Source organism: Thermobia domestica, chromosome 12 (genome assembly GCF_964235325.1).
Source record: "Thermobia domestica chromosome 12, izTheDome1.hap1.1, whole genome shotgun sequence".
Lineage (NCBI taxonomy): Eukaryota > Metazoa > Arthropoda > Insecta > Zygentoma > Lepismatidae > Thermobia > Thermobia domestica.
The window spans coordinates 228,022,821-228,047,835 of NC_137465.1; the positions used below are offsets into that span (position 1 = coordinate 228,022,821).

Sequence of the window (25,015 nt, forward strand, 5' to 3'; positions counted from 1 at the left end):
TCGTTTCACAACCTGAATATTACATTCCAAATAAATATAATTATTATTATATGTTATTCTGCGTTAGTAAATAAATTAAATTAGAATAAAATATTAAATATTTTGTACTTCAAAATATTGGCGGACGCCTGCACAAGGAGAATTTTACAACATATGCAAATTATACGGCTTGAAGCAAAATGCTGTAGCTATTGATATCTGATTTCTCTTAACAGTGACATACATGTTGCTAACAGTAACGCACATAACCCATGTAATAGCAAGAATCAATACTGGCATCTCTCCCTCTCAGTAAAATAAAAATACTTAATTTAATGCACAAAACTAATTATAACCTTGCTAAAGTTTGAGTTCAGAATTATACAAAATAAAACACATCATATATTAACATTTTTATTTTATTAAAAAATATTAACATTTTTTATTTTTTATTTTATCGTAGTTTTTTTTTTTAAATACAAATCACCAACCAAGTATTGAGAAATTGCATTGTTGCAACACAATTTTGACAGTAGTCTCATACTAAATTACAATCCATTTATCTCATCTCGTTGAGATCTTTAACCATCCATAAGAAAATAATACAATAAGAATATCATCTACCACCTTTTCGTATTGACATTCCACTCTGCTTCAAATTAAAAACTCATTTTAACATTACTGACATATCATAGATAATATGAGATTATTTTACAGTGATTTGAAGTGCCTAACTTCCATGTCTGAAAATGTACACCATCTTTCTAACCAAATCTGAGTTTGTAATCAACAATTCGTCACCAGTATCGTGAATTCCCATTGAACAGTTTTTATTTAGATAGAACATTTTAGATTTAACTGGAGTCCTGGCAGATGCATGAAATTCAGTAACACCAGTATTTGTAACAATGTTACTTATGTTGTCGACGGATATTCCAGCACCAGCCATTATAATTATTCTTCCTTGAGAAGCAGAGATCAGTTCCTTGATAAGTTTACTTCCTTTCTCTGCAGATTCTGCTTGACCGCTGGTCAGTATTCGATTAAATCCAAGTTTAATAACAGTTTTCAGTGATTCGAAAGGATCTTTGGTCAAATCAAAAGCTCTGTGGAAGGTCACGGGTAATGGCGAAACAGTGTCCAATATTCTCCTACAGGCAACTTCATCAACTGAACCTTCCTTAGTTAAAGCACCAAACACAAAGCCATCTGCTCCAAGATCTTTGAAGACTTTTGCATCTTCTACTATGACTTCAACTTCTTGCGTTGAATATATGAAATCTCCTTTGCGGGGACGTAACATCACAAAAATTGGAATATTTAAAGTGGATTTTAAAATTTTCAAAAAGCCAGGAGTTGGAGTGAGTCCTCCCTCGCTGAGTGCACTGCATAATTCAATGCGGGATGCTCCGCCATTTTGGGCATTTATAGCTGATTCTATGTTGTCTACACATACCTCCATCACCATCTTTGCGTGTATTGCCAAAGGAATAGAATTTTCCTACGAAAGAAATAATAAATATAAAATTATTTTAACTATAAAACTATTTCTGATATCGATTTTAACATTTTATTTAGAATAACTGTATTTGTTCCAACCAATTGGATATGTCCAATCACAATAAATTACACAATATCTTATAGTAAATGAAGAGATTCATATGTATATATATATATTCGGAAGATTAAAATTCGTCAGCGATAACACTCTCGTAACCACAAACGTGCCATGGGCCCTAACGCAAGAGAACAGACTGTTTTTCAGTCGTAAGCTGGCCCCAACGCTGAGCTAAGCTTCAACAAATGGTCAGAAATACAATCCACATGGGCTGTATAATTTCTGAGAAGTCTTTCACGACGATAGGATAACAATGAACTCAATTCGTCTGCTCAAACATAGAGTCTAGCAATAGGGCTAGTGCAGAACCAATAGTTAGCCAAATGTCCAGGTATGAACAGTCTCAAGCAGGCTTTCCTCCAGAAAATGATGTCCCTGGGATGGAGGGATGGGATGCGATGGGATGGAGAGAGAGCAAAATATAAAATGTGACAGGCTGCACTGGGACACTATTTACTAAAGGGCGTGCCCTACACAAGAGTGACATGTACTTGCAATTTATCTTAGCTCTGAGGGCTTTTCCCACTCCACGGAAGTATGCCTGGAAGAAACACTGGTTTCAGATGAGGAAGTAATACAACTGTAGTCTAACTTGAATCGAATTAGTGTACGGTATATTAGCAATAGAACAATACGATCAGTACCCCAGGTAAGGATGGAAAAGTACGCGATACAAGTTCATAGCTTGGAAACAAGAGTACTTAAAATCACGGATAAGCAATGATCAACTTAAGCGGCGGTCGAAGGTTAAACCGGGAAATCAGACTGTATCAACAAACGAGAGATGAGTGCCACCGAGATACGGGTCGAATCAAGAAAGCAAGTTCATTGAAGACCTAAGTATACACATAAAAAAAAAAAAAAAAAACAGAAAACCGAACGTGTGAGTCATTTATTCAATGAACAAGAAGATCTAATGCCAGAAAGATATCTGGAACAGCAATAAAGTACAAGATACCACACTAGCAACCCGGAGGCAGAAGCCTGGATCGGAAACATTGTTGACAAGAACAGCAAAACCTGTGACACTACGAATACTGCTTACAGAGGCATAATTTTAATGTAGAAATTTCTTTGAGAAACTATAACCCACATGCATCCAAAAATAAGGTTCATCGAGAAAATTAAATCAGTCATGTGGCCATAAAGACTCGAGTCACACAGATGTTTTAATATGTTACAACGCCACGTAGCAAGAAGGCGTGCTCACGATTGAAGAAAGCATCTTGAATCTGATTTTAAAGATGAGCAAGATTGTAGTGCACCTTCAAGAGCGAAGTCCACATTGAATTTTCTCAAAAGACAATAAGATCCCAAATACTACATCGGGCGCTCAATCACCTTAGAGACAATTCGAGAGATCGAGAGAGCAATGAGTCTGTATCTCATGTTTCAACATTTGAAGGACCAAAGCCTCACACCGTCGAGGTGGAAAAGTATTTTCTGACCAGATAGAATTAAATAGCCACAATAATGCAACTGAACCCACAACTACTAATATATACGGTCAATTCCTAGATCAGTGCTGGATGACTCGCACCAGAGTCGAACTCTAAATCCAGGAAAGGAGATACTCAATACATTGTATTAATTATAATGGCCATTGTTAACGCTATAGAAATTTATTGGGCTAATCTCGATCTGACTGTGAGTACGGAAACGATTAAATACTAAAGAATAATATGCAGAGTGAGTCATAGAAGGAAAATGTCAGTTTAAAGTGGTAGCTACTCCCATGAGGTTAATACCAAAACTTTGTTAACTGATAGAGCAGGCAGACTAGTAGTCGAACAATGGCCATTTATGGAGCAAACCCGATGCCAAACAATAGTCATGGGAATTCCAATAATGAGAGGCATTACGTGATCTTTATAATTTTGGTGCTTCTAAGATTTAATTAAATACCTATCTCGGACACAAAAATGTAGAATTGTTAAGACCTACAGTAGGTGGATACCAATAAAAATGACAGGCAAACACCGACGAACCAGGGTAACTCGAACTACTATGAAACTAGTTGTTGTGTACCACCGCCACCGTATTCCGGAATAGAATAACGTGCAGCAGCGATAATAGTCTGCTCGAAAAGATCTACAGCAGCATACGCTCACAACATCAAGTGGATTAAGCTCACTAAGCTTCCAAAATGTTGATCAGTCAGCGCGCTATATGTTGAAACGTGGAAGATAAGATGAATTCTAACGGGTAGATTTTTAGTAATCACTGCCAAAGAGATCTGGAAGCACCCTCCATGTCAAGGAATACGCAAGGAAAACACTACAAAAAGTGAGGTCAATAAAGAAATAGATACTAGATCCAGTAAAAAAAAGTCAGTAGGGTTACCATCAATAAGAATGATCATTCCACTCTTATTAAGGCATGATTCCATTATCTGACAGCCACTTACATCAGTTCGGATGGATGAATTACTTCCAAGAGCACAGAATTACTTCCAACTAAAAGTTTATGTTAATATATACCAAGAATGAAAGGTATTCAATACACCGATGGCTACGCTACTGGTGCGTGACAATCAGTGTGATTACCACACCTGCACGCTATGTAGTGAGATAAAATAGAGGACTGAATAGGCTGAAAGCGAGCTTCCTGCACACAATTAAGGGTGAGTGGTCAGAGACTAGTTGCGGCAATTTCTCAGGGTGATTTCTGAATCCATTAATGTTCGATTGAAGAAGAACTACATTGAATAGAAAAACGTTTAAGAAGAATCTTGCTTCGTGAGCCAATTACCATCCCTCACTACCTGTCAGTTCGTCTTCTATCATATCAGACTTCAGTGAAATTGATGGTGACTTGCAAACTAATGGAGATTTCGGTTTTCTCTCTTTATGGACGGATAGACAGTCCGTAGACCAAGAAATAGTGATAAACCTTTCCAGGGATGTCTCTGGCATGATGTGAGCTTAACTAAATTTGTCAAAGTTATGTGAAAGTTGCGTTAGAGTTTTATATTTTACGTTCTTATGCAGCAGCAAGGTTTTGAAGGACAAGACTACTATCAGCAGAAGTTCCAGATTGGAATTCGATCGATTAAATATTTTTCAGTCAGATCATCCAAACATCAAGCATCACTTTTCCCAAATTATTAAACACTGTTTTATGATGAATGTTTAGGTCATTGATGATGTCATGACTGCTTACATGGCGGTCTTGCTCGACTTTTGCCAGAACATCAACCACATTTGCTGTAATTGGTCGTCCACTGCGAGAAGCGTCTTGGACTAGAAATTTTCAGAACGAAAGCGACTGAACCATCGTTTGACTGTTGCTTTTGATAACATATTGTAAGGTTCCACGTGTTTTCACACCATGCTGCAACCATGTGTTTCTTGTGCTTGAAATAAACAAACACACTACAGACAACAGCAACGAAGAGGACGTTACCATCATCGCCAATATTTGAAATGTGACACAGAGGCCAGTAGTCAGCAACATTTTGGTATAAAAGAGGAGAGCACATCTTAGGAAGTATCAATCTCGCCCGGTTGATCAAACTACCAACTGTCTAAGGTAAATGGTCATTGAAAGCACCCTGCCCCCTCTCTAAGACGCACGGTTATTGAAAGTAACCTAACCAGCAAACTCTAATACGCCAGGTCATTGGGTTCCATTCATTTTAACCTACACAATTAGAGAAAACTTTACTTATTGTAATATACTTGTATTCAAGAGGAACTTTTTTGTAATAAAAGGTGATGGGAAAGTCCAAATCCGTGTGTACCATATTTTGCTTTGCCCTATAGAACAGAGAAAATTTTACAATATCTTGGTTATCTACAATACAAATTTCCTCACGGCTCTGTGAAACGTTTGTGTCTTTATCGAGATAAAATTGTGAAGTGTACCGCAGTTTTGCGTAAAATTCACTCATTTTCACGGCGCAATACTCACATCTGATTACGAGAATTCCAACACTTTTTTGCACATCTACTAGATTCAACTGTTAGCTGTCAAACAACTTTAAGCCTCACTCGATGCAACTAATATACCCGGAGATTTAGGACACTAATGCCATCTCATGTGCAAAAGGCTCATTACTTTTTAGACTAACTGATTTTAAGGTGGGATCTGAACCACGACTGGGACTTGAATAAAGTGTGATTGGTGATTCCATAGACAACCATGCAAGAACCATCCTCACAATACAAACCGTCCCCTACGATTCTATCTCACCTCGAAAATGCGATAAATAAAGAACTGTTTGAATTAGTAAGAGCTATCGTTCCTCGGTTTCCACATCTAACAAAATAATTTATGAATGCAATTACATGTCATCAATGATTAGGTCTCTTTACAAGTTTCCACACATTACGAATCTCATCCAACCTACTTGTCTTGGCAGAGGAATCGTCCGTTTTAATACTACTCACTAATCGTTTCCTCCCTTTTTACCTTCCACCATACAATGGCGATTCCAAATTTCCACACAAGGAAAGTCACGTAAAAAAACAGTAGTGGCGGAAAAATCTGCTTTAAAGCGGATTTTCATGCAAGCGGGCGTTGCGTTCTCTGCTTGCGATGTGGTTGAATAGCCAATTGAGAAAGTTGTTTAAGTACGGTTCTACGTGTAACAAAATTTTCTGTTGGCTATGGCTACACATAGGAATCGCAAGCAAGCAAGGCAACGGACGCTTCCATGAAAATCTGTCCTTACTCCTCTAGTGATTTCTCACTTTCAACGCATTCTTTGAATTCTGATTAGGAAAATAATATTCTAGAAAAATAACAATCCTTGCCATTCCATAAATTTAAATATCTTATTCACAAGGAATTGGCATGAATCTGTTATCCAGACATCCGAATCAAACCTAGTCCATGCGATAAACATAAGAAAGATATGTTCATACACAAAAAATTAGGTGCCATGGATAACGGACTAAGTCCCTGGGGTCCATTAACTCTGTTAGCCTAAAGAAAATCGTAGAGTCGCAGTGAAATAGCTATTGCATCAACACTGTTCGTTGGAAAGTCATAGTTTACAGTTCATTCTCTTCAGCTTGAAACAAGCTTAACACAGATGCTATGTATTGGAGAACATAACGTACTTGAATAAGGAAATTGAAAGAATGTCGGCAAAATTCCCTCAACAAATCCCTCCCACCAACTTTGGGCCACTCCAGAGTGGTCCCGGGTAAAAGCACGCGATCCAAATGGATCTCGAAAACTACTATAGGGGGATAGGAAATGTGTGTACCAAGTTTTGTTTTGATAGACGGAATAGATATGAGGAAAAAACTTGTATACCATTACACTCTTTCCCCTCATAACTATTATTTATACTAGCAGGGTTAAAGGACCCCAGGGACTTACTCCATTGTCTATAGCTCCTAATTTTTTGTGCATGAACATATCTTTGTTATGTTTATCGAATGGACTAGGTTTGATTCGGATGCCTGGATGACAGATTCATGTTCGTTCTTGTGAGCATAAAGGATTCATGCTATTCAATAAATGAAAAGCAATTTATGTCGTTAACACCTCTTTTGGAGAAAGTCCTGGGCGTTGATCACGATACAACCGTTGTCTGACCTAGGGATGGACAATTCCAGAATTTTTACTTTCCGGAATCCGGAAACTAAAATCGAAAAATCCGGAATTCGGAAAAATTTCGATGTTGGAAAAATTCCGGATTTTTTTCGAATTCTGGATTTTTTCTGAATTCTGAAATTTTTCCGAAATCCGGAAATTGGAATTTCAGATTCCGGAAAATTTTGGCCACCCCTAGTATGACCGTTTACGATTATCGTAGCAGAGATAATTCGATGCAGAAAAGGATGATGCAGATATTCCTTATTATTTCTTACATTCAAAGAACTACACACGTCCAGACAGCGATTCTAGTAGCCAGCGTCAGCTTATGTGGAACCGATGAGTCCAACTTTTTCACTTTAACAATCGCACCGAAGCCAAGAAATGACAGTGGTATGGTATATACCTAACTTGTTTACAATAGCACGAACATTTTTCCGATGGTCTGCTTCCACGACGTTCCTGACTGATTTTTGATTGGTTGAGGTTTAACGGAGAAATTAACGTAAAATCATATTCACGGAGAAATTAAATGTCGACTAAAAGCAGGGAATTCGTGTTACTATTCGGTTCAAAATCTCTTGTCGTCGCGAATTCTGTCGAGGAATTTGAAGCTTAAAATATACAAAACGATAATTATGCCTGTTGTTCTGTATGGCTGCGAAACATGGTCACTTACTCTGAGGGAAGAACATAGACTGAAAGTATTTGAAAACAAGATCCTGAGACGAATATTCGGACCCAAGAGGAACGGGAATGGGGAATGGCGGAAACTTCATAACGAGGAACTACATAATTTATATGGTTTACCCAACATTGTTAGGGTCGTCAAGTCTAGGAGGCTTAGGTGGGCGGGTCATGTAGCTAGAATGGAAGAAAGTAGAAACGCTTTCAAAGTCTTGACTGGAAGACCAATCGGAAAACGACCATTAGGAAGACCTAGGCGCAGATGGGAGGACAATATTAAAATGGATCTCGCAGAGATTGGAATACAAAGTAGAAACTGGATGCAGTTAGCTAAGGATAGAAGTCAGTGGAGAGCTTTTGTGAACGCGGCATTGAACCTCCGGGTTCCATAGGCCATAGAGTTAGTTAGTTAGTTGAGGTTTAACTGAAGATGTCAGTATCGATATTATTTGTCCCCGCCACGTTCAAGACGACTGCCGTAAGTAACATTTTAAACAATTAACATATATTAAAATATAACAAAAATACTGCTGCAAAAGAGAAGATATAAAAGAAGAGATAAATAATAAATATATTACAATAACAAATATATAACAAAACTAATAATAAACTTAAAACATAAATAAATAGTAAAGATAAAACAATAAATACTAATAAGGCTAAAATAGAAAAAATATACAACAATAACAATAAATAGTGAAAAGTAATAACAAGACATTGTTAGGGTCTTGGTCACTTTTATTAATAGTGAAAAGTAATAAAAGGTAAAAGTGCAGTAATAATAAACACAAACAAAAGACTAAAAACTGAGAGAACGTGAGCAATGTTACAAGTATGCACAAAAGAGAGGACACGCTCAACAATACCAACATCATTGCCCAATGCACGATCAAGTGTAAGTGACAATCCTGACGCTCTCTGAGTTCAGAGTATTCCGGACATTCGGCAAAAATGTGCTGAATACTCAGTGGGACAATACATTCCTCACAATACGGAGGATTCAAACCATGCAACAATAACTATGCGTCAGATGAAAGTGTCCGATACGTAAACGCGTTAGGAACACTTCATATCCTAGGTGTGGCTTAACTGCGTGAAGTTTATTTTCATTACCTGTCCCAGCCTACTTGCCAATGAGAGTTCATGAAGATATGGAAATAGCTCTAGAGATCAGAGCAAGGAAGACTATGCTCCAATAAATCCCCGGCCAAGGTGGCGTGCTTGACAGCTGTGTCAGCACCTTCGTTTCCCCGAATGCCGACATGACTCAGCACCCAGCATACAATGACAACAACCCTGTTGCTATAGCTGATGGTATTTTACAAGAATGTATTGAACGAGGGTGTGCTTACTGAAGATATTCGATGTAGACACAGGCGATGTAGACTAAATTCTTAGTTGTCCTTGTCGGTGACAAAGGCATGGCCAACAGAATACCCATCCTTAGAACCGTCCGTATAAAAACACTGCACTAATAATGCTGCAAACTCCAGCTGACCTGGGAAGTGGTATGCAGTTTCGAATGCGAAGACATGTGTAAGTAAAATCTTGGTGTACAAAGCAGCCATGGGTCCACGGAACGAAATCGAACTAACGAGAGAGAAGGTCATACAAATTCGTCGAAGAGAAAACCCTCACACGTACGGATGTACCATGGGTGTGTAGCACGAGGACGTGCAGCATAGCGCTCGTAAATCTTTCCACCACGGGGACAAGGTCTACATGAGTGGTCATATGAATACAACGCACATGCGCAGAATAATTGACAAGGTGTCTCTCATGACGAAACGTTAACGATGGTTCGTTGGCTTCCACATTATTACTGGCAAAAGGACTAGTATGGAAGGCACCAGTCGAATACCCAAGTGATGGGCTGTATCAAGGTGTCTCAGCAGAGAGGAGCGAGCAGACGCTTGGACCGGATTAGACTACGGTATAAGCGGAGCAGAACAGTATGAATAGCATCTTACCCGCGGCGGGACAGAACACGAAGGGGATTCAAAGCGCGGAGACAAGAGTATTTTTACGAATATGTGGTGCCCACGTGCGAATCACATCAACAATCGACAAACGAGTGCCATCCACATACAAGTCCGGGTCAATAACGCAAATTCGTTAGCGGCAGAAGTAGACACATTGAGATTTATCAGTCGGAAAGCGAAATCCCGTCTCGTTCGACCAGCGAACAAGACGATGTAGTCAGTTGAAGTTGTCGAGTTATGCCGTAAAGTTGTTGGGAGCGACAATAAATTACGAAATCCACAACATAAAGCAGACCACGGACAGGGAACTAGAGCTGCGAAGGAACACTGTTGATGGCGATGGCAAGCAACATGACACTAAGTACACTGCCTTGTGGAACACCATTTACTTGGACAAAGCGCTCTGAAAGAGTAGATCCTACACACACTCGAAAATGTCGTTCATGAATAGAATTCACAGTGAAGGGAGTCATATGTTCACGAAGACCCCAGTCATAAAATTGTTTCAATATATCGTAACGCCAAGTGATGTCATATACCTTCTCTACGTCGAAAAATATCAACTAGATATTTTCCGTCGAAAAAGGCGTCATTAACCCTTGAGATGAACTACATTATCGGTAGTCCTTCGGAAAGATCGAAATCCACTCTGATAGGTGTTCAAGAACGAATTAGATTTCAATACCACACCAGGCGCGTATTTATCATATGTTGAAACAGATTAGAGACGCAGCTGGTAAGAGCAATAGGTCTGTAGCTCATGGGACTATTGCGAAATTTCCGGTTTTAGGATGGGATGAACCTGGGCTTCACGCCAACAGGGTGGGAAAATTCCTCTAACCAGATGCAATTATACAATTGCAATAATGCAAGGTGTGTATCGCGGGGAGGTTGCGCAACATTTCATAGGAGAGGTCCTGGTCAAGTCATGGGGCAGTATTCGACGATTCAAGGAGAGCATAATCAAACTCAACTAGCGTGAAAGGAGTATTACAGTGCTCGCTGTTGCTGATGCGGATAAGGAAGTTTAATGAGTGTCGCTCTAACCTTGCCCGAAAACGAGGATAATGCGCAGATTCAGAGATAAACGCAAAGTTGTGGCCCAAAGTGTTAGCTATCTCAGAAGAGTTAGTCCCCACAGATAAAGCAGGTACATCAACAGAAGAATTATTACAAGTAAAAGAGCGAAGCCGACGTCACATTGTAACGCGAGCGTTCGAGAACTGAGAGATGAAACATGAATTTTCCAGTTTGGCGCTTTGAGAGTTTTACAAGGAGCTAAGTCCGAGCACGCAGAACACGGAATTGTTGAATATTTTTGTTAGTTTAATGTCAATTAAAAGTATCAAGAGCCCATCGACGAGCCAGAATAGCCACACAGATTTCTGCAGACCACCAAGGAACTCACCGGCGGGGACCGTCGCCACTGCATTCTGGATTGGAACTACAAGCAGCATTGAGAAGAGTCTTCTTGAGACCCTCTGCCAAAGCAGCTACAGGGAGATAATGACGGCAATGAAATTCGCTGAGCGCAAGAAAGTTAGGCCAGTCAGCACGCTTCGGATTGAAGCGTCGGAGAGGAAACTGAGGGAAAACAGGGAGATCTTCGACAAATAACGGAAAGTGATCACTGCCACAAATTTGAAGCTGCATTCATTCTTCACATCAATGAGGTCGACAGAACAGCACTACACATGGAGAGATCGATACAGGAATACATATCTTGGGCAGTGGAGAAATGAGTCGGACTGCCATCATTGAGGATGGGCAACTTACCCTCTTCAAAAAAGTCAGTTGCCTGACGTCCAGGATCGTCAGTACGGACAGAGTCCCAGAGACGGCAGGGGTGCCCACAAGGGGGGGCTATGACGCAAACTGCGTCATTGAAATATTTGGGGGGGTTAAAAATCTATATAAATCTGTTTGAGGGGGGTAAAAATTAATCGAAAAGAAGATTTGTTCATGGAAGAACACCTACGGATAAACAATTGGGGGGGTGCGACATGGACATAAGGGGGGTTGGGCACCACTGGAGGCGGTGATAGACATTAAGATCTACAAGCAAGACTGGCGGTTCAAGCTGATGGTAGAGCTGAAGCAGATCGGCGTTCGTAAAGGCTTCAGATTAAGAAATTTATAAGGAACTAATGGTAAGCGGACGAGGGAAAACAACTCGCACCCCAACAGCTTTCAGTCGGGAAAGTATGTGAATCTGTCGAGGATGAAGAGAATAGGAGACACTATGGCCACGCCTCTAACAGCGCGACCAGCACCAGGCTTATCACATCTATAAAAGTATAGTCAGAAATAAAAGAAGACTGGGTAGCCCTGAAATTAGTTTAATGCAAACAAACAAGGGCTGGTGAGTGGTCTGAGAGAAGTTGTCAATTCCTCAAGGTGACTACTGAAGTCATTGAGATTCCACTGAAGAAGCGCCATAATTGGAGAGATTAACGTTTATGGCGAACCTTTCCACGTGAGCCAAGCACCGTCCACTCAGTATCCATTAATTCATCTTTCACCATGTCAGATTTTAAAGAAATTGCAGGCGGACATGTGTAGGTTTTTATTCGGGGAAAGAACTGTATCCTTAAGGCGGCGTATATGGTGGCTAACCTTTAGGCCGGCGACATAATATGGGCAAGATGAGCTAGTATTCGCCGACACCCACCACTAATAGAAACACGTGGGGTTCCCGGGTGGATTCAACTGCGGTCGGAATTTCTGGACTTTTTTCAAAAACAAGATAAGTTTGGGTGGAAACGTCGAAAGTTTGTATTGCCACAGATTTACAAGAAGCATCTGCAACAGCAACAAATGGCAAAGAAAGCGAGGGAGGGATGCTTTCCTTTAAGTGACGCTTAACATTAGCAGCAGAGATCTTCTCAATAACCATTAGCTCTCAGATCAGATTTTTCTCACGCTGAAAGGCTGGCAGTCCCCCACCTCCCAAAAAGCAGAATGCTCGATCTTGCAGTTGACACAAAAGGACTTAGTAGTTGTACAAGGAAGTATTGATCAAGTCACTAGTCACATGAGGCTTGATCAATTGTCTCGGAAACTTGTCAACTTGTCGTTTTGATAAATAGGCCCCTGGACGAACAGATAAAACAGACGGGTATACATCCAAAATGACTTCTTCTGTAGAAGGAGAATAACAAATATGTAAATAACTTTAAATTTCTTTAAATTTATTATTTAACGTAAGGTATTGACCCCAATTTAATGTAGAGGGTCGCGTTGGCTTCGTGGTACAGGGTTTACCTCTGGTGCATGGGGTCCTTGGTTCGATTCCAGCTCCCGCTAAGTGAACTTTGTGGTGGACAAACACCGTATGCGTGTTTTCTCGGAGTTCTCCCGTTTTCTCCCACTTTCTTCATTCATTTCTCATCATCACCGTCACCTTTACCCTAGCCGGTATAATTGTGGGACGTAAAACTTAAAGATTTCATTTCATTTTTCAATTCAATATAAGAAACATGTCAACAGGTATAGTCAAACTGAAAGCAATGTGAATTACGCGCGCAAGTACTTGAAAATGTGTTCGCTACCTGTCAACCCTGGTAGATTCAGTAGACAGGGGCTCATTCCATAAAGAACTTCAACAAAATTGCGGAGCGTAACGCAACGCAAAACAAAATTATAATTACTGTGTCTAATATCGCAAACTGACATGTAATTTTGCATTGCGTTGATGCAAACGAGTACGGAATGAATTCCAAAGGTATTCTGTGGTTGAGATCAGGATTGCCTCTTCTTAGTCATACAATACTGAGTTAAAGGGCTTTATGTAGAGTCGATCTGACGCGTGATTAGAGGCATACTAAACGCTTCGACTAGCATATATTTCATGCAGTAGTCAGGCGTTTAATGTGACGCTAAGCTTACGTCAAAATGAATCTGCATAAGGCGGAAAGTGTTTTATTTACATAGTTATTTAAAGTTACGTGTGATTTATTAACTGAATTTTAAAGTTAGTTCCTCCATCTAGCTAACAAATTTAGTACCTAGTTTTGAGAAAACTCTGTTTGTATTTCATAATTTAACTTCTATTTGTTAATATTCTGAGCCATGCCACTATTCTGAGCTATCTTAAAATAAAATTTTAAATTAAAATAATATGAAAATAATACTCAAAAAAGTGATTTACTTACTTTTGTGCAGATAAGTAGTAGTAGTAGTAGTAGTAGTAGGAACGGGTTAAGCCCCGCAGGGCTCGTTTTGTTCCCCTTGTACTCCATAATATAAATTTTGTGACCAACTTAAAACAACTGGCTAGGGTAGCGTGTAAAACAGCTAGCTAGACTAGCGCGCGAAAAAACGTACTTCCGGGAGCATTACTCTCCCGAGCGGATCGTGTGTTAAATAGATTAACCATAGCAGATAGATAACATGGATTTTTTTATATGTTTTAAAACTCAGAGAAATTGTCCAAATGGCCTGTTCCAGGCCCCTAGGTCACCCTGAGCTGAAATATGGGGGGAAAACTCCCCATAAGAATGTCAGTGGTCAATTTTAAAAACAATTGACACCGACCAATATTACAATTCAATTCATAGTTTCTGGGGTCGCTTAGATAACGGTATCATGATGTTCAAGTTCGTCCTCACCCCTAGGAGTGGGGTTGCAGAGGATGACTTTTTACAAATAATTAGATAAGCTAGCTAATTAGTAACTACTTTAATTAGAGCGAATTAAACACATTACCATATTTTCTTCCGCTTGCGCGGGACTTTTGGAGTTTTAAATATTACTTTATTGTGAATCTTAAAGAAAAACTCCAAAGTTTGCCGCCACCTAAATTCTGCCGCCCTGTGCTCCAGCACAGAATAACACTTATCTAAATACGGGCCTGGTGCTCCTGCAGGTTCATTTTGTAAATAGTTGATTAGTGTTTACTGTTCTGGTACTAAATACCCTATTTTAGTTGGCAACACTGCATGAAGTTTTGATGTCGGAAGAACAGGAAAACTTTTTAATTGTTTCTCTCACCTCGTAAATGATTAAATTAATATAATAAAATAGAAACTTTTTTAAATGTGTATACCTGAAATAAACTAAACAACTTTATTCGCTTACCTTAATATTGCGTTTCAATGTTTTATATATAAAGCAGCTTGTTAATTGTCTTTCTTGTTACTTCTCGTTAGTTGGAATGTTTTTCTTCTTTTTCTTCCATTTAAAAGGTTGGAAAATAAAGAATGAAATGACCTCATTCCATACAGATGTGCGTCAATACTCCAAAGTTTAGTTAGCAGTAATCGGCATAGCTGTTATGTTTACAAATTGAATTACTGAATATATACACACACAAGAAATCTTGAGTGACTGACTGATCAACGCTCAGGCCAAACAACTTCAACTAGAAACTTGAAATTTTAACAGTACCTAGGATTTTTGACGTAAGATATCACTAAGGAAGGACTTTGAAAAGTCTTCGTGCAAGGGTAGGAATGAGGTGTTTTTCTTTCTTTCAGGGATAATATCAATTAACGGAAGTCCATATATCAAATTTCATGTCGCTACCCTTCCGAAATTTGGAGATTCGGACAGCATCTTCTTTATGTATAAAAGAAGAGGTCGTGAGTAAATGATTTCACTAATCAACGGGCCCAGGCAGCATTTACGCAGACCCCAAGAGTTTCAGTATTCGCGCGCTACCCTAGCCAGCTGTTTGAAGTTGGTCATGTAATATGTACAGAAAAATTTGGGCAAGAGAACAGAACGCAACCAACCCTGTGGGGTTTCTAACCCGTTCCTACTACTACTATTACTACTACCACTATTACTGTTACTTCCACAACTACTACTATTACTACTACTACTATTACTTCTATTACTACTGCTATTACTTCTACTACTACTACTACTACTATTACTTCTACTACTACTTCTATTACTTCTACTACAACTACTACTACTATTACTTCTACTACTACTACTACTACTATTACTTCTACTACTACTACAACTACTGCTATTACTACTTTTACTATTGATCCGTATAGTAAAACTGCAAGCTTATTTTAATGATAAAAGTGTTATGAAAATTTAAAAAATCTTTTCTTGGGGAGGCTTTGAACCCACGCCATAAACGATTTTCATTACTAACATGTTGCGCTAGCACGCTCGGCTACGAGGGTCGACAGCAGTCAGCATTTACTTTCTGTTATATGGAGGTCATAACTCTTGATGTCCTATCTGTATCGGCCAATAACATCAGAGGATATCTGGAACTCTTGAGATCCGCGAAAGTGCGCCCAGGCAGTGATGTCAAACCTGAAATGTTTAAAATTCCATCTCAAGGAGCAAAAATGACCATTTTGCTCTTGAATTTCCCACGCTATACTAATTACAAACTTTTCTAACCTTATAAAATATGAAAAGTAAAACTACTTTATATCACTCACTTAATTCAAAATATGAGAGAATCATCCAGAGATTCCGATCTTTCATGTTTATCAAATAGTTTGTAAACAAGCATCTTTTTTTAACTTAAAGAGATGTTTGAAAATGTTAGCGATAACAGGTACATTTTGTTATCAAAATTTATTATTTCTACCATGCTTCCGTGCCGTAAATTTTTAATGGAACGTAACAAAACAAGGCAAGCTTGATTCAGTCATTGCCTGTGGAATGTATTCGAAGTTGTTGTTTCTCTTTGGTGTTTTACTTTCTTCTGTTTTTTTTTTCTGGAGTGTCAGAGTACAATTTACGTCCCTGTTGTAAGGTTTTATTTTCCAGGCTCGCATGTCACTGCATAAATCACTTCTATAGTACAATCCATTTTACAGTATCAAAATTTGACAATTGGTGCTGATTTCACTTTATTAAGGTCTCATTAGTCTACTTCCCGCCAATAAAGAATTTTATGGAATCGATGAAATTAATACATAAAAAATTCCATATATGCTGCCAGTTCTACGAAATTTCCCTTATCTCTATTCGAGAAATTAACGTAAAAAATCCGATGGCACGGGTTGGCATCACTGCACACAGATAAAACCACTTAAGCTAAAAAAAATCAAAATCTTGGCCGTGCATAGGACTTGTGACGTAAGGTACCACTAATGAAGGACTTTAAAAATTTAACGGAGCAGAGGGAAGAAATGGGTATAGCCAGTGTTTTCCGTACAAAGTTGGGGAAAAAGTAGAAGCGGTATGTTTTGTTACAATTTTGACTCGACATACCGGCTATCTAAAGCTGAAATACAGTGGTGATACGTAGCTTAAAAGATTGCATTTCTATTTAGATATACATAATGACTCAAAAACATGGGGGAGTTTCTCCGTAGTTACGAGAAAAGCGAGCTTTGCCCCAACTTTCTGAAAAAAAAAAAAAAAAGATATCCCCTTAAGTTGTATGAGGGAGAATTATACACGAAAATGCTGACAAAACAAGTTTCTATATGAATAAGTTTTAAACAATTTGTCGTGGGACAACTCCCGAATCACTACTCGACTGAAGGATATTCCAGACTCTCGGGTGGTCCGCCCCCCTCCAAAGCAGACGACCCCTAAGTCCACCTATGCTCAAATTTTCAGATTTGAATCCACCTAAAGTTTTCTTCGCACCTGTACATATAGAACAACAAATCCACCATTCGCCATATGTTCTTTAAATTTGGCCTTCCACTATACTTTAGTAAGATAATCAGGAAATGCAGCGAAGTTCATATGAGGATTAAGTTCCTGATAAATGAATTTGTTGGGGAAGCATGTAAAAGAGTTGGTTTTAAATTGTTACTAAAAACTTCTCCATATTGAAAATATTTAACTTCCATTATAACTAACAATCAGATTGAATTAAAAGCAATCGCCACAAAGATCTAAATTTTAGAAATACACTTACGCACACCACCGTACACGTATTCACCATATTATCCAATTATTACGAAGACGCAAAAATACTTTTTAATGAAGATGTTTTGATTGCATAAACTTTATTTTTTTTTCTTGTAAATATCGCAATTAGTTATGTATTTCCTTATCATTGTAGGCGCAAAAAAAGTCCAGACGAACTCACAATAATATTTTCCGATTGCAATTTAAACGAGTCGCCTCAATACACTACCTTTTGTTTGGATTGGGTCCATGATTCTTTCGTTTCTGTCATGTGACCCTTATATACAACCAATACGAGTTCTTGCTTAGGAGCAAGTGGTGAACTTCTTTGTAGATACATCATTTTAAAAACTAAAGTTAGGAAGAATAACAAAAATGTTGGTGTTGACAACTTAGAAATTATTTCAAAATAAGAAATTAAATCCTTGACGTGCAAATTTATTCGTCAATTAGTGTGTATAAAAATGGATTTATTAAAAGGTACCGTATATTAGCATCCACTCCAGTCTTGATCACTGGATCTTGATCCATCACTGAAAATCAAAGAGGATACTGTATGCCTTCATTACTGAAAAACCAGAGGCGGTATGGCATACCACCTCATACCGACTCACTTCGACCACTGGGTATAGCAATAATTTATTATACTATTTCTATGTCTCCGCATCTATGAATGTCACAAACATGAAGTTTGGTATATGGAATTCCCATTTAAAACAATTAGGCACTTATTGCACTTTTTTTTTTTTTTTTTTTTTACATTTCCCCTACAAGGGAAGATTAGAAGACGGAATGAGAAAAGGGTTGCGCTACAATTGCTATAATAGGTTGACCATATCTCGAAACCCTTTAAGATTAGAGACATTAAATTTGATATTTATACTTCGTTTAAAACCATTAAAGACATGTTTCAACGGTTTTTAAAAACATAATTTCCCGATATAGGAACAAAAAGGCGGGAAGGAAAAAGGTTGAGGTTCAAGTTGGTAAAATAGGATGGCTATATTCAAATTCCTTAAGGTAGAGATATAAAATTTGGTATTTAGACTCTTTATTTAAAATAATTACAGATGTGTTTCAGAGATTTTAGTTATTTATCCGATAAGAAAAAGTCGGGAAGAAAAAGACAGTATATGTAGTGTCTCTGTATATAAAAGAAGAAGTCCTGGTGACAGAGTGGATTAAAGGTGATAAACGTCCAGGCCAAGCCATTTAAGATAGAAATTTCAAATTTTGACAGTGCATAGGATTTGTAACATAAGGCATCATTAAGGAAGTATTTCTGGGAATTCGACGGGAAAATAGGAGTGGCACCTTTTATAGTAAAATCTCCGAATCTCTGAAGGGTAGAAACAAAATTTAGTATGTTTTTTTTATTATTATTTGAAATAATTAGACAGGTGTTTTAGCGTTTTTTGGTATTCCCTCTACAAGAGAAGAAGAAAAGACTTGAAGAAAAAAGGCGAGTTTACAATTGAGGCGGTATATGGAAAAAGGGCATATATTGCTATATGCCCTTTTTCCGCAGATCATCTTATCGAATTCTCCAGTCTTTCAAGAATATGTGCTGAAATTTTCATCAAGATATTTTAAAAATTGAGGTTGGTACTCCTGTTTTTGTGTCGTGTGCAGAGCTGTATGTTGGCGGTAATAGATTCGTACTGCAGTCCTTTGTGTTTCGTGGTGAATATATCTTAAACCTAAACATGAACGCCAGTAACAGCAACGATTCTAGTATTGCGGAAAGCGAAAAGAAGGGTAAGAAATTATATATTCAGCGAAGAAACAAGAAGAAAGAAGATATTAAGCGTAAGCATCTTCGAGGCGAAGAGTATGTCAATTATGGAGAGAAACATATCAGCAGCAAAAATTTCAGGTACTGTTCTAACTGTTGTCTTAAATCATGTTGGGAACAGTTTTCTGTGGATACACAAAACGAAATATTTGCAGGATTTTACAATCAACAGGAGAAATCAAGCCAGGACTCATTTTTAGCTAACTGTATGGAACGAAGCAAAACGTTGTCTGGAAAAAGGACTGTAAATCCCAAGAAGGAACGTTTGCACACTTGGTCGTATTCGTTGTGTGTTAACGGAAGAAAAATGCCGGTATGTCAGCAGTTCATACTAAAATTGTTACTAGTGTCCGTGAAACGGTTGCGTGTTATTCAAAGTAAACTACTGGCAAATGCAGACTTCAGGGAAGTAAGGGGGTCTCACGAGAATAGGCCTCACAAACTGCAAAACAATGTGTTGGAGCTAATGGCAGAACAATTAAATACTATACCCAGTGACTGCAGTCATTATTGCTCGCATACGACTAATCTAAAATACTTTGAGAATCATGATCTACCGTTAAAGAAACTTTATGAGCTTTTCCGCGAGTATTACAGAGAAATCTGGTACTAATCTGCGTATGAACTAGCAAACATATTTCCGCTACTTTTCCACTGAATTTTCATATGCCTTTGTTAGACCCAAAACCGACACTTGTGATTACTATGCTGCATGTGAACTGACGTTGAAAGACAATCCCGGTGCTGAATGTGCATTATCATATGCACTTCATAAACGGAAGGCAGCAAGACGAAAAGAAATAAGGAATCATAATGTGCAGAAGGCAAAACAGGATATGTTTTATTTAGTGATGGAATTTGATTATGCTCAAAATTTTCCTGTTCCACGCCTAAACGTAAACACACAGTTTTACAAACGACTACTGTGGCTCTATTGTTTCAATGTGCATGTTTTTAATGATGATACATCATACTGTTATTGTTTCATGGAAACTGGTGGTAAGAAGAATGCTAATTCGGTGGCTTCTTTTTTGTATGACTATTTAGTGAAGAAACTTCAAGAATACTCCAATGTCAAGACGATTGTATTGTTTTGTGATGCAGCTGGAGGTCAAAATTGGAATCTCAACATTCTCAAATTCTTAGCGAAGTTTGCCAAGACCAGTGATCTTGAAATAATACAAGTATTTCCAGTACGTGGACACTCATTTTCACAATGCGATCGCAATTTTGGACTTATTAAGAAGCACATCAGCAAAAAGGAAGTCATAGGAACAGGAAAACCATATTTTACTGCGATGTTCTGCTGCAGACGCAACCCAGTCCGTTTTAAGTTCTAATGGATAGAGATCTATTGAAAGAATGGAAGAACGGATTAAGCCATTTGTTCCTATCCAAACCTGTCTCCAACCGCCACACATTTACGATTATGAAATATGTCATGATAAAGGTAAACCAATCTGGCTTTCTGCTTTGTTCCGAAAATTACCTCCCTGTGTATAAGCCATTCATTTTTTCGAATCAGAGGGCACCGCGAGACCGTATACATCTTGACCTTGAAAGCATGCCGTATCCAGAGCTCAACCGCCTAAAAATCAAAAATGTAAGAGCTCTATACAGATTTCTGAAGGACGAAAACAAAGACTGGCTGGAAAAATTATTTGATCGTTAGACTTCACCTTCTGGAAGCATTTGCAATTTGATGCCATGTTTATTGTGTGTAAATTTGGCAATAAACATTGTACAATGTAAGTAATTTGGTTATTACATTTGTATCTATGGAAAAAGGGCATATAAGGTATTTTTTAGATTACATCATTCTGAAATATTTTTTTCAACACAGCAAGTATAAAAGTCTATAATTCCATACATTAAATTCCAAAATTTATTTTTATCATAGGTACCCAGTGAAATAAGCAGCATCCATTTACGTATTCAACAATGAAAACTTTGATAGCGATTTTCTCGAAATGGTATTTTTGCGTATATGCCCTTTTTCCATATACCGCCTCAATTGTTATAACAAGATGACCATATCTCGAATTCCATTAAGGTTAGAGACATAACATTTGGTATTCATTTAAAATACAGGAGACTTGTGATACACTGGGGCTAACAATGGGAACAGCAGGACGAATAATTACAAACGAACTGTGCCTAAGGAAAGTTTTTTTCTCGCTGGGTTCCACAGATGCTTAATGACGATTGAAAAGAGGCAAAGATCGGTCAAGTTTTGCAAATTCGACACTCTTCAATGTAATGTAATTTCTTCGAAAGTGTTGTGACAATGAATGAATAAGATTCCATTATTCAACCTAGAAACAAACCACCACCACCAACAACAACAACAAAAAATCGATGCAGTGGAGACACACAGATTCACCCCAATTTTCGTCAGGTGGCATCCAATGAGAAGGTGTTGTATGGTATTTTCTGGGATTTCCAGGAAGTAATATTGTTTCACTCTATTCCGAAAGGTCATACAATCAGTGATGAGCACAAGAGTTTTGGGTCTTGCAGTTTTTGCAAGAGTCTTGCATGCAAGACCAAGACCAAGAGATGGTTCATGTGAGAGAGGCTACAGCAGTCTCAACAGATTTAAAACTGCCTACAAGAATTCACTGAAGACTGACACACTGGATGATTTACTGACAATTTCCATCAAAGGCCCTAGAACTTTGATCTGAAAATTGGAATTGACAACTGGTACTTCAATGCAAAGAGAGCGCGTTACACAAACGTGAAGTCTTAATTTAAGATGTTTTACCATGTATATGAATTGTCCAATTCAAAATTGATTATCTTGAATCTAATTGTCTAGTTTTGAAATCTTATGCTCTGATGCAATCTCTTTCTTTGTCAATCTCTGACTGAAATTTTGCACCCTGTCAACAATGTTCTAACAGTTCCAGTAACAATGTTGAACAACTAATAAAAGTGGAATAAAACGTTTGTGTTCTGAAAACAAAATCAATCACAACATTGTGGGCCTTGTACGTATTCCTACTTCTCTACATTTAACACTGATTTTCCCGCGGTCGTATTTCAAAATTGTGTTGTCTTGTCGAGTATACTTACTACAAGAATTAACCAAACCATATCGATGCCCTCTACCGATTAGTGTAACTAAAACTCAGCTTCAATTCTAGTTTTCTAATCTGATTAGAAGATTTTTTTTTTTTTGTTTTAATAGTTGGTCGGTTAATAAGATTTACGAACCATATAATTTAGTTGTATTTTCTGATTTATTTTTTAAAGTGATTTTTTAAAGCATGAACTTGGTAATCGTTATTCTGTATTAGGAGAACTGGCAGCATCATTCGACAGTGAACAGTGATGCCATCCCAGGGATAATCCCACTTGTTGGATTTTTATTATTAATTTTTCGAATAGGGGTAGAGGATTTTTTTTCATAGAAATTTGCAGTATATATGGGATTTTTAGTGTATTTACCGTGTGCATGGATTTTCTCGCAGTTCCCCCTTTTCTCCCCTTTATTCATTCTTCCCTTCAAAGATAAACATGTTTGCAGTAGCCTATTTTAAACTTGTTTCACTTTACCTACTTTTGTGTATTTTATGTTATTAACGAAAGGTGAAGTATTAGCTGTTACTTTGTGTTGTTTGAATCTTCTTTTATTTCTATGCATTCATGTGCATACTTTGAAGTAGAGGAGATAAAGCTGTCTTGCACTTCATCGACTACAGAGTACACATCGTTATTATACTTAAAAAAAAAAAAAAATGGAAATATAGGTAGTGTGTCTGCCACGCGGAATTCAGTAGTTCGAGCATATAGCCACGAACTCCCGCAGCTCATCTTGTCCTGCATTTCCTCAGTCCCACCAGGCGAATGCCGGAATTGTATCTTCTATAATGCCAAGACATCTGTTTTCCACATCCTTGTTCCTGCTCCATTTCGATCTGAGACAGCTAACTACAGAGTATAAAAATTGAATGTTAATTATTGTCCAAAATAATGTCTACATTGTCCAGTTCTTATTTTTATTGTCCGCCCAGCAACCAGGTCCACCTCTTTCCGCCTACCCCATTAAGCGTTTCTGGCGCCGTCCCTGGACGTAAAACTAAAAGATTTCATTTCACTTTTTCATGTATTTAGACTTACTTCATCGACTTCAACAAAATCCTCTATGGACAAGAATTAGACAAACGAGTCTTCAACAAACGTAAAATCAACACGATGTGCTAATTTTGTCAAATTTTGTTACTGGAAAAGAAAATGCATGTTAGTGTGGAAGTTAGCTATTTATGCAGTGATTTTTGAATTATTAAAGAAAATGAAACGAAGGCTGTATTCTGGTATTAAAAAGCAGTAAACGACAGACAACTTACGGAAGTTACAACCGAAATGACGAGAATAAAGCTTGTCTAGATTTGTTGCTTTTAGTAGAAGATATAGCACAAAAGCGTAATGGAAATAATAAATTCTGACAACAAAGTGTACTTCTTTCGTCAAAATTTTCAATTAAGGAAGATATTTGGTCATACACAACACATCGGTAAACGTAGATCGAAATTTACGGACCACTCATATGTTGAAGAAAGCGACTAATAGGGCTGTGCGATATCCGGTTTTGAATATCGAACTTCGATATCGACCAAATATCGAAAGTCGATCGATATATCGAATATCGAAATATCGAAGGTTTGATAATATATCGGTCGATAATATCGAAGTATCGAAATATCGAAAAATATCGAACTATCGAAATATCGAAGTATCGAAAAATATCGAAGTATCGAAATATCGAAGTGTCGAAATATCGAAAAATATCGAAGTATCGAAATATTGACGTATCGAAAATATCGAAGTATCGAAATATCGAAGTATCGAAAAATATCGAAGAAAAAATGCTATGGATATTAGAAAGTAGGGCATGACAGTGCTTGCTTCTAAGCTTTCCAGCCGCTTTCAGGGCCAGTTCTAATAAAATGTCTCGATATCTCTTAACCGTCAGATAAGGCAAACCGTCAGATGTGAGGTGAAAAATTTTCTTCTATATTTTTCCGGAAAATTTTCCGATTCATAAAAACATTCTCCACGTATTCTTATATCGTTGTTTAGCCGTGATGTGAGGTGGAAAATTTTCTTCTATATTTTTCCGGAAAATGTTCCGTTCTTAACAAATATCAGTGATCAAGTAACAGTTCCTCAGTATTCATAAAATTGATTGAAATCATGTATAAAAATGTTAAAAAGTGAAAGATCGTTTAAAGAATCTGAAAATTTTCATGGCTCACACAATTTTCAGTACTATGTAGGAACAAGTGGAATAATGTTTCATAAATCGAAATATTTTGTGTCTTGTATGCAAAAATTGAAGAATTTTTTATGAGTCGGAAAATTTTCGTCATTTTGAAGCAAAAAGTAAAACAACTTTTTGTGAATCGGAAAGTTTTATTGCTCTGTAGAAACAAATGTAAGGAATTTTCATGAATCGGAAAAGTTTTCATCACGATGTAGAAACAAGTGAAAACACTTTTCATAATCCGGACAGTTTTGGCTATTATGTATAGTGATGTTAGGTGGGAAATTTTC

General features: G+C 37.7%; 1 protein-coding gene across 1 annotated transcript; it reads right to left on the reverse strand.

Annotated features, from left to right (window-relative positions):
- Window positions 1-412: 412 nt before the first annotated feature.
- On the reverse strand, window positions 413-14,987 carry LOC145665879 (copper homeostasis protein cutC homolog). The gene is made up of 2 exons (XM_081732991.1): window positions 14,896-14,987; window positions 413-1,480 (listed from the first exon to the last, which is right to left on the reverse strand). The coding sequence occupies exon 2, from the start codon at window positions 1,445-1,447 to the stop codon at window positions 710-712; it is 738 nt and encodes a 245-aa protein (XP_081589117.1). The 5' UTR covers window positions 1,448-1,480; window positions 14,896-14,987; the 3' UTR covers window positions 413-709.
- Between the last annotated feature and the right edge of the window lie 10,028 nt (window positions 14,988-25,015).

Excerpts from the sequence above, each read along its gene's own strand:
- LOC145665879 (XM_081732991.1), bottom strand. The coding sequence starts at position 1,447 with ATGGTGATGGAGGTATGTGTAGACAACATAGAATCAGCTATAAATGCC.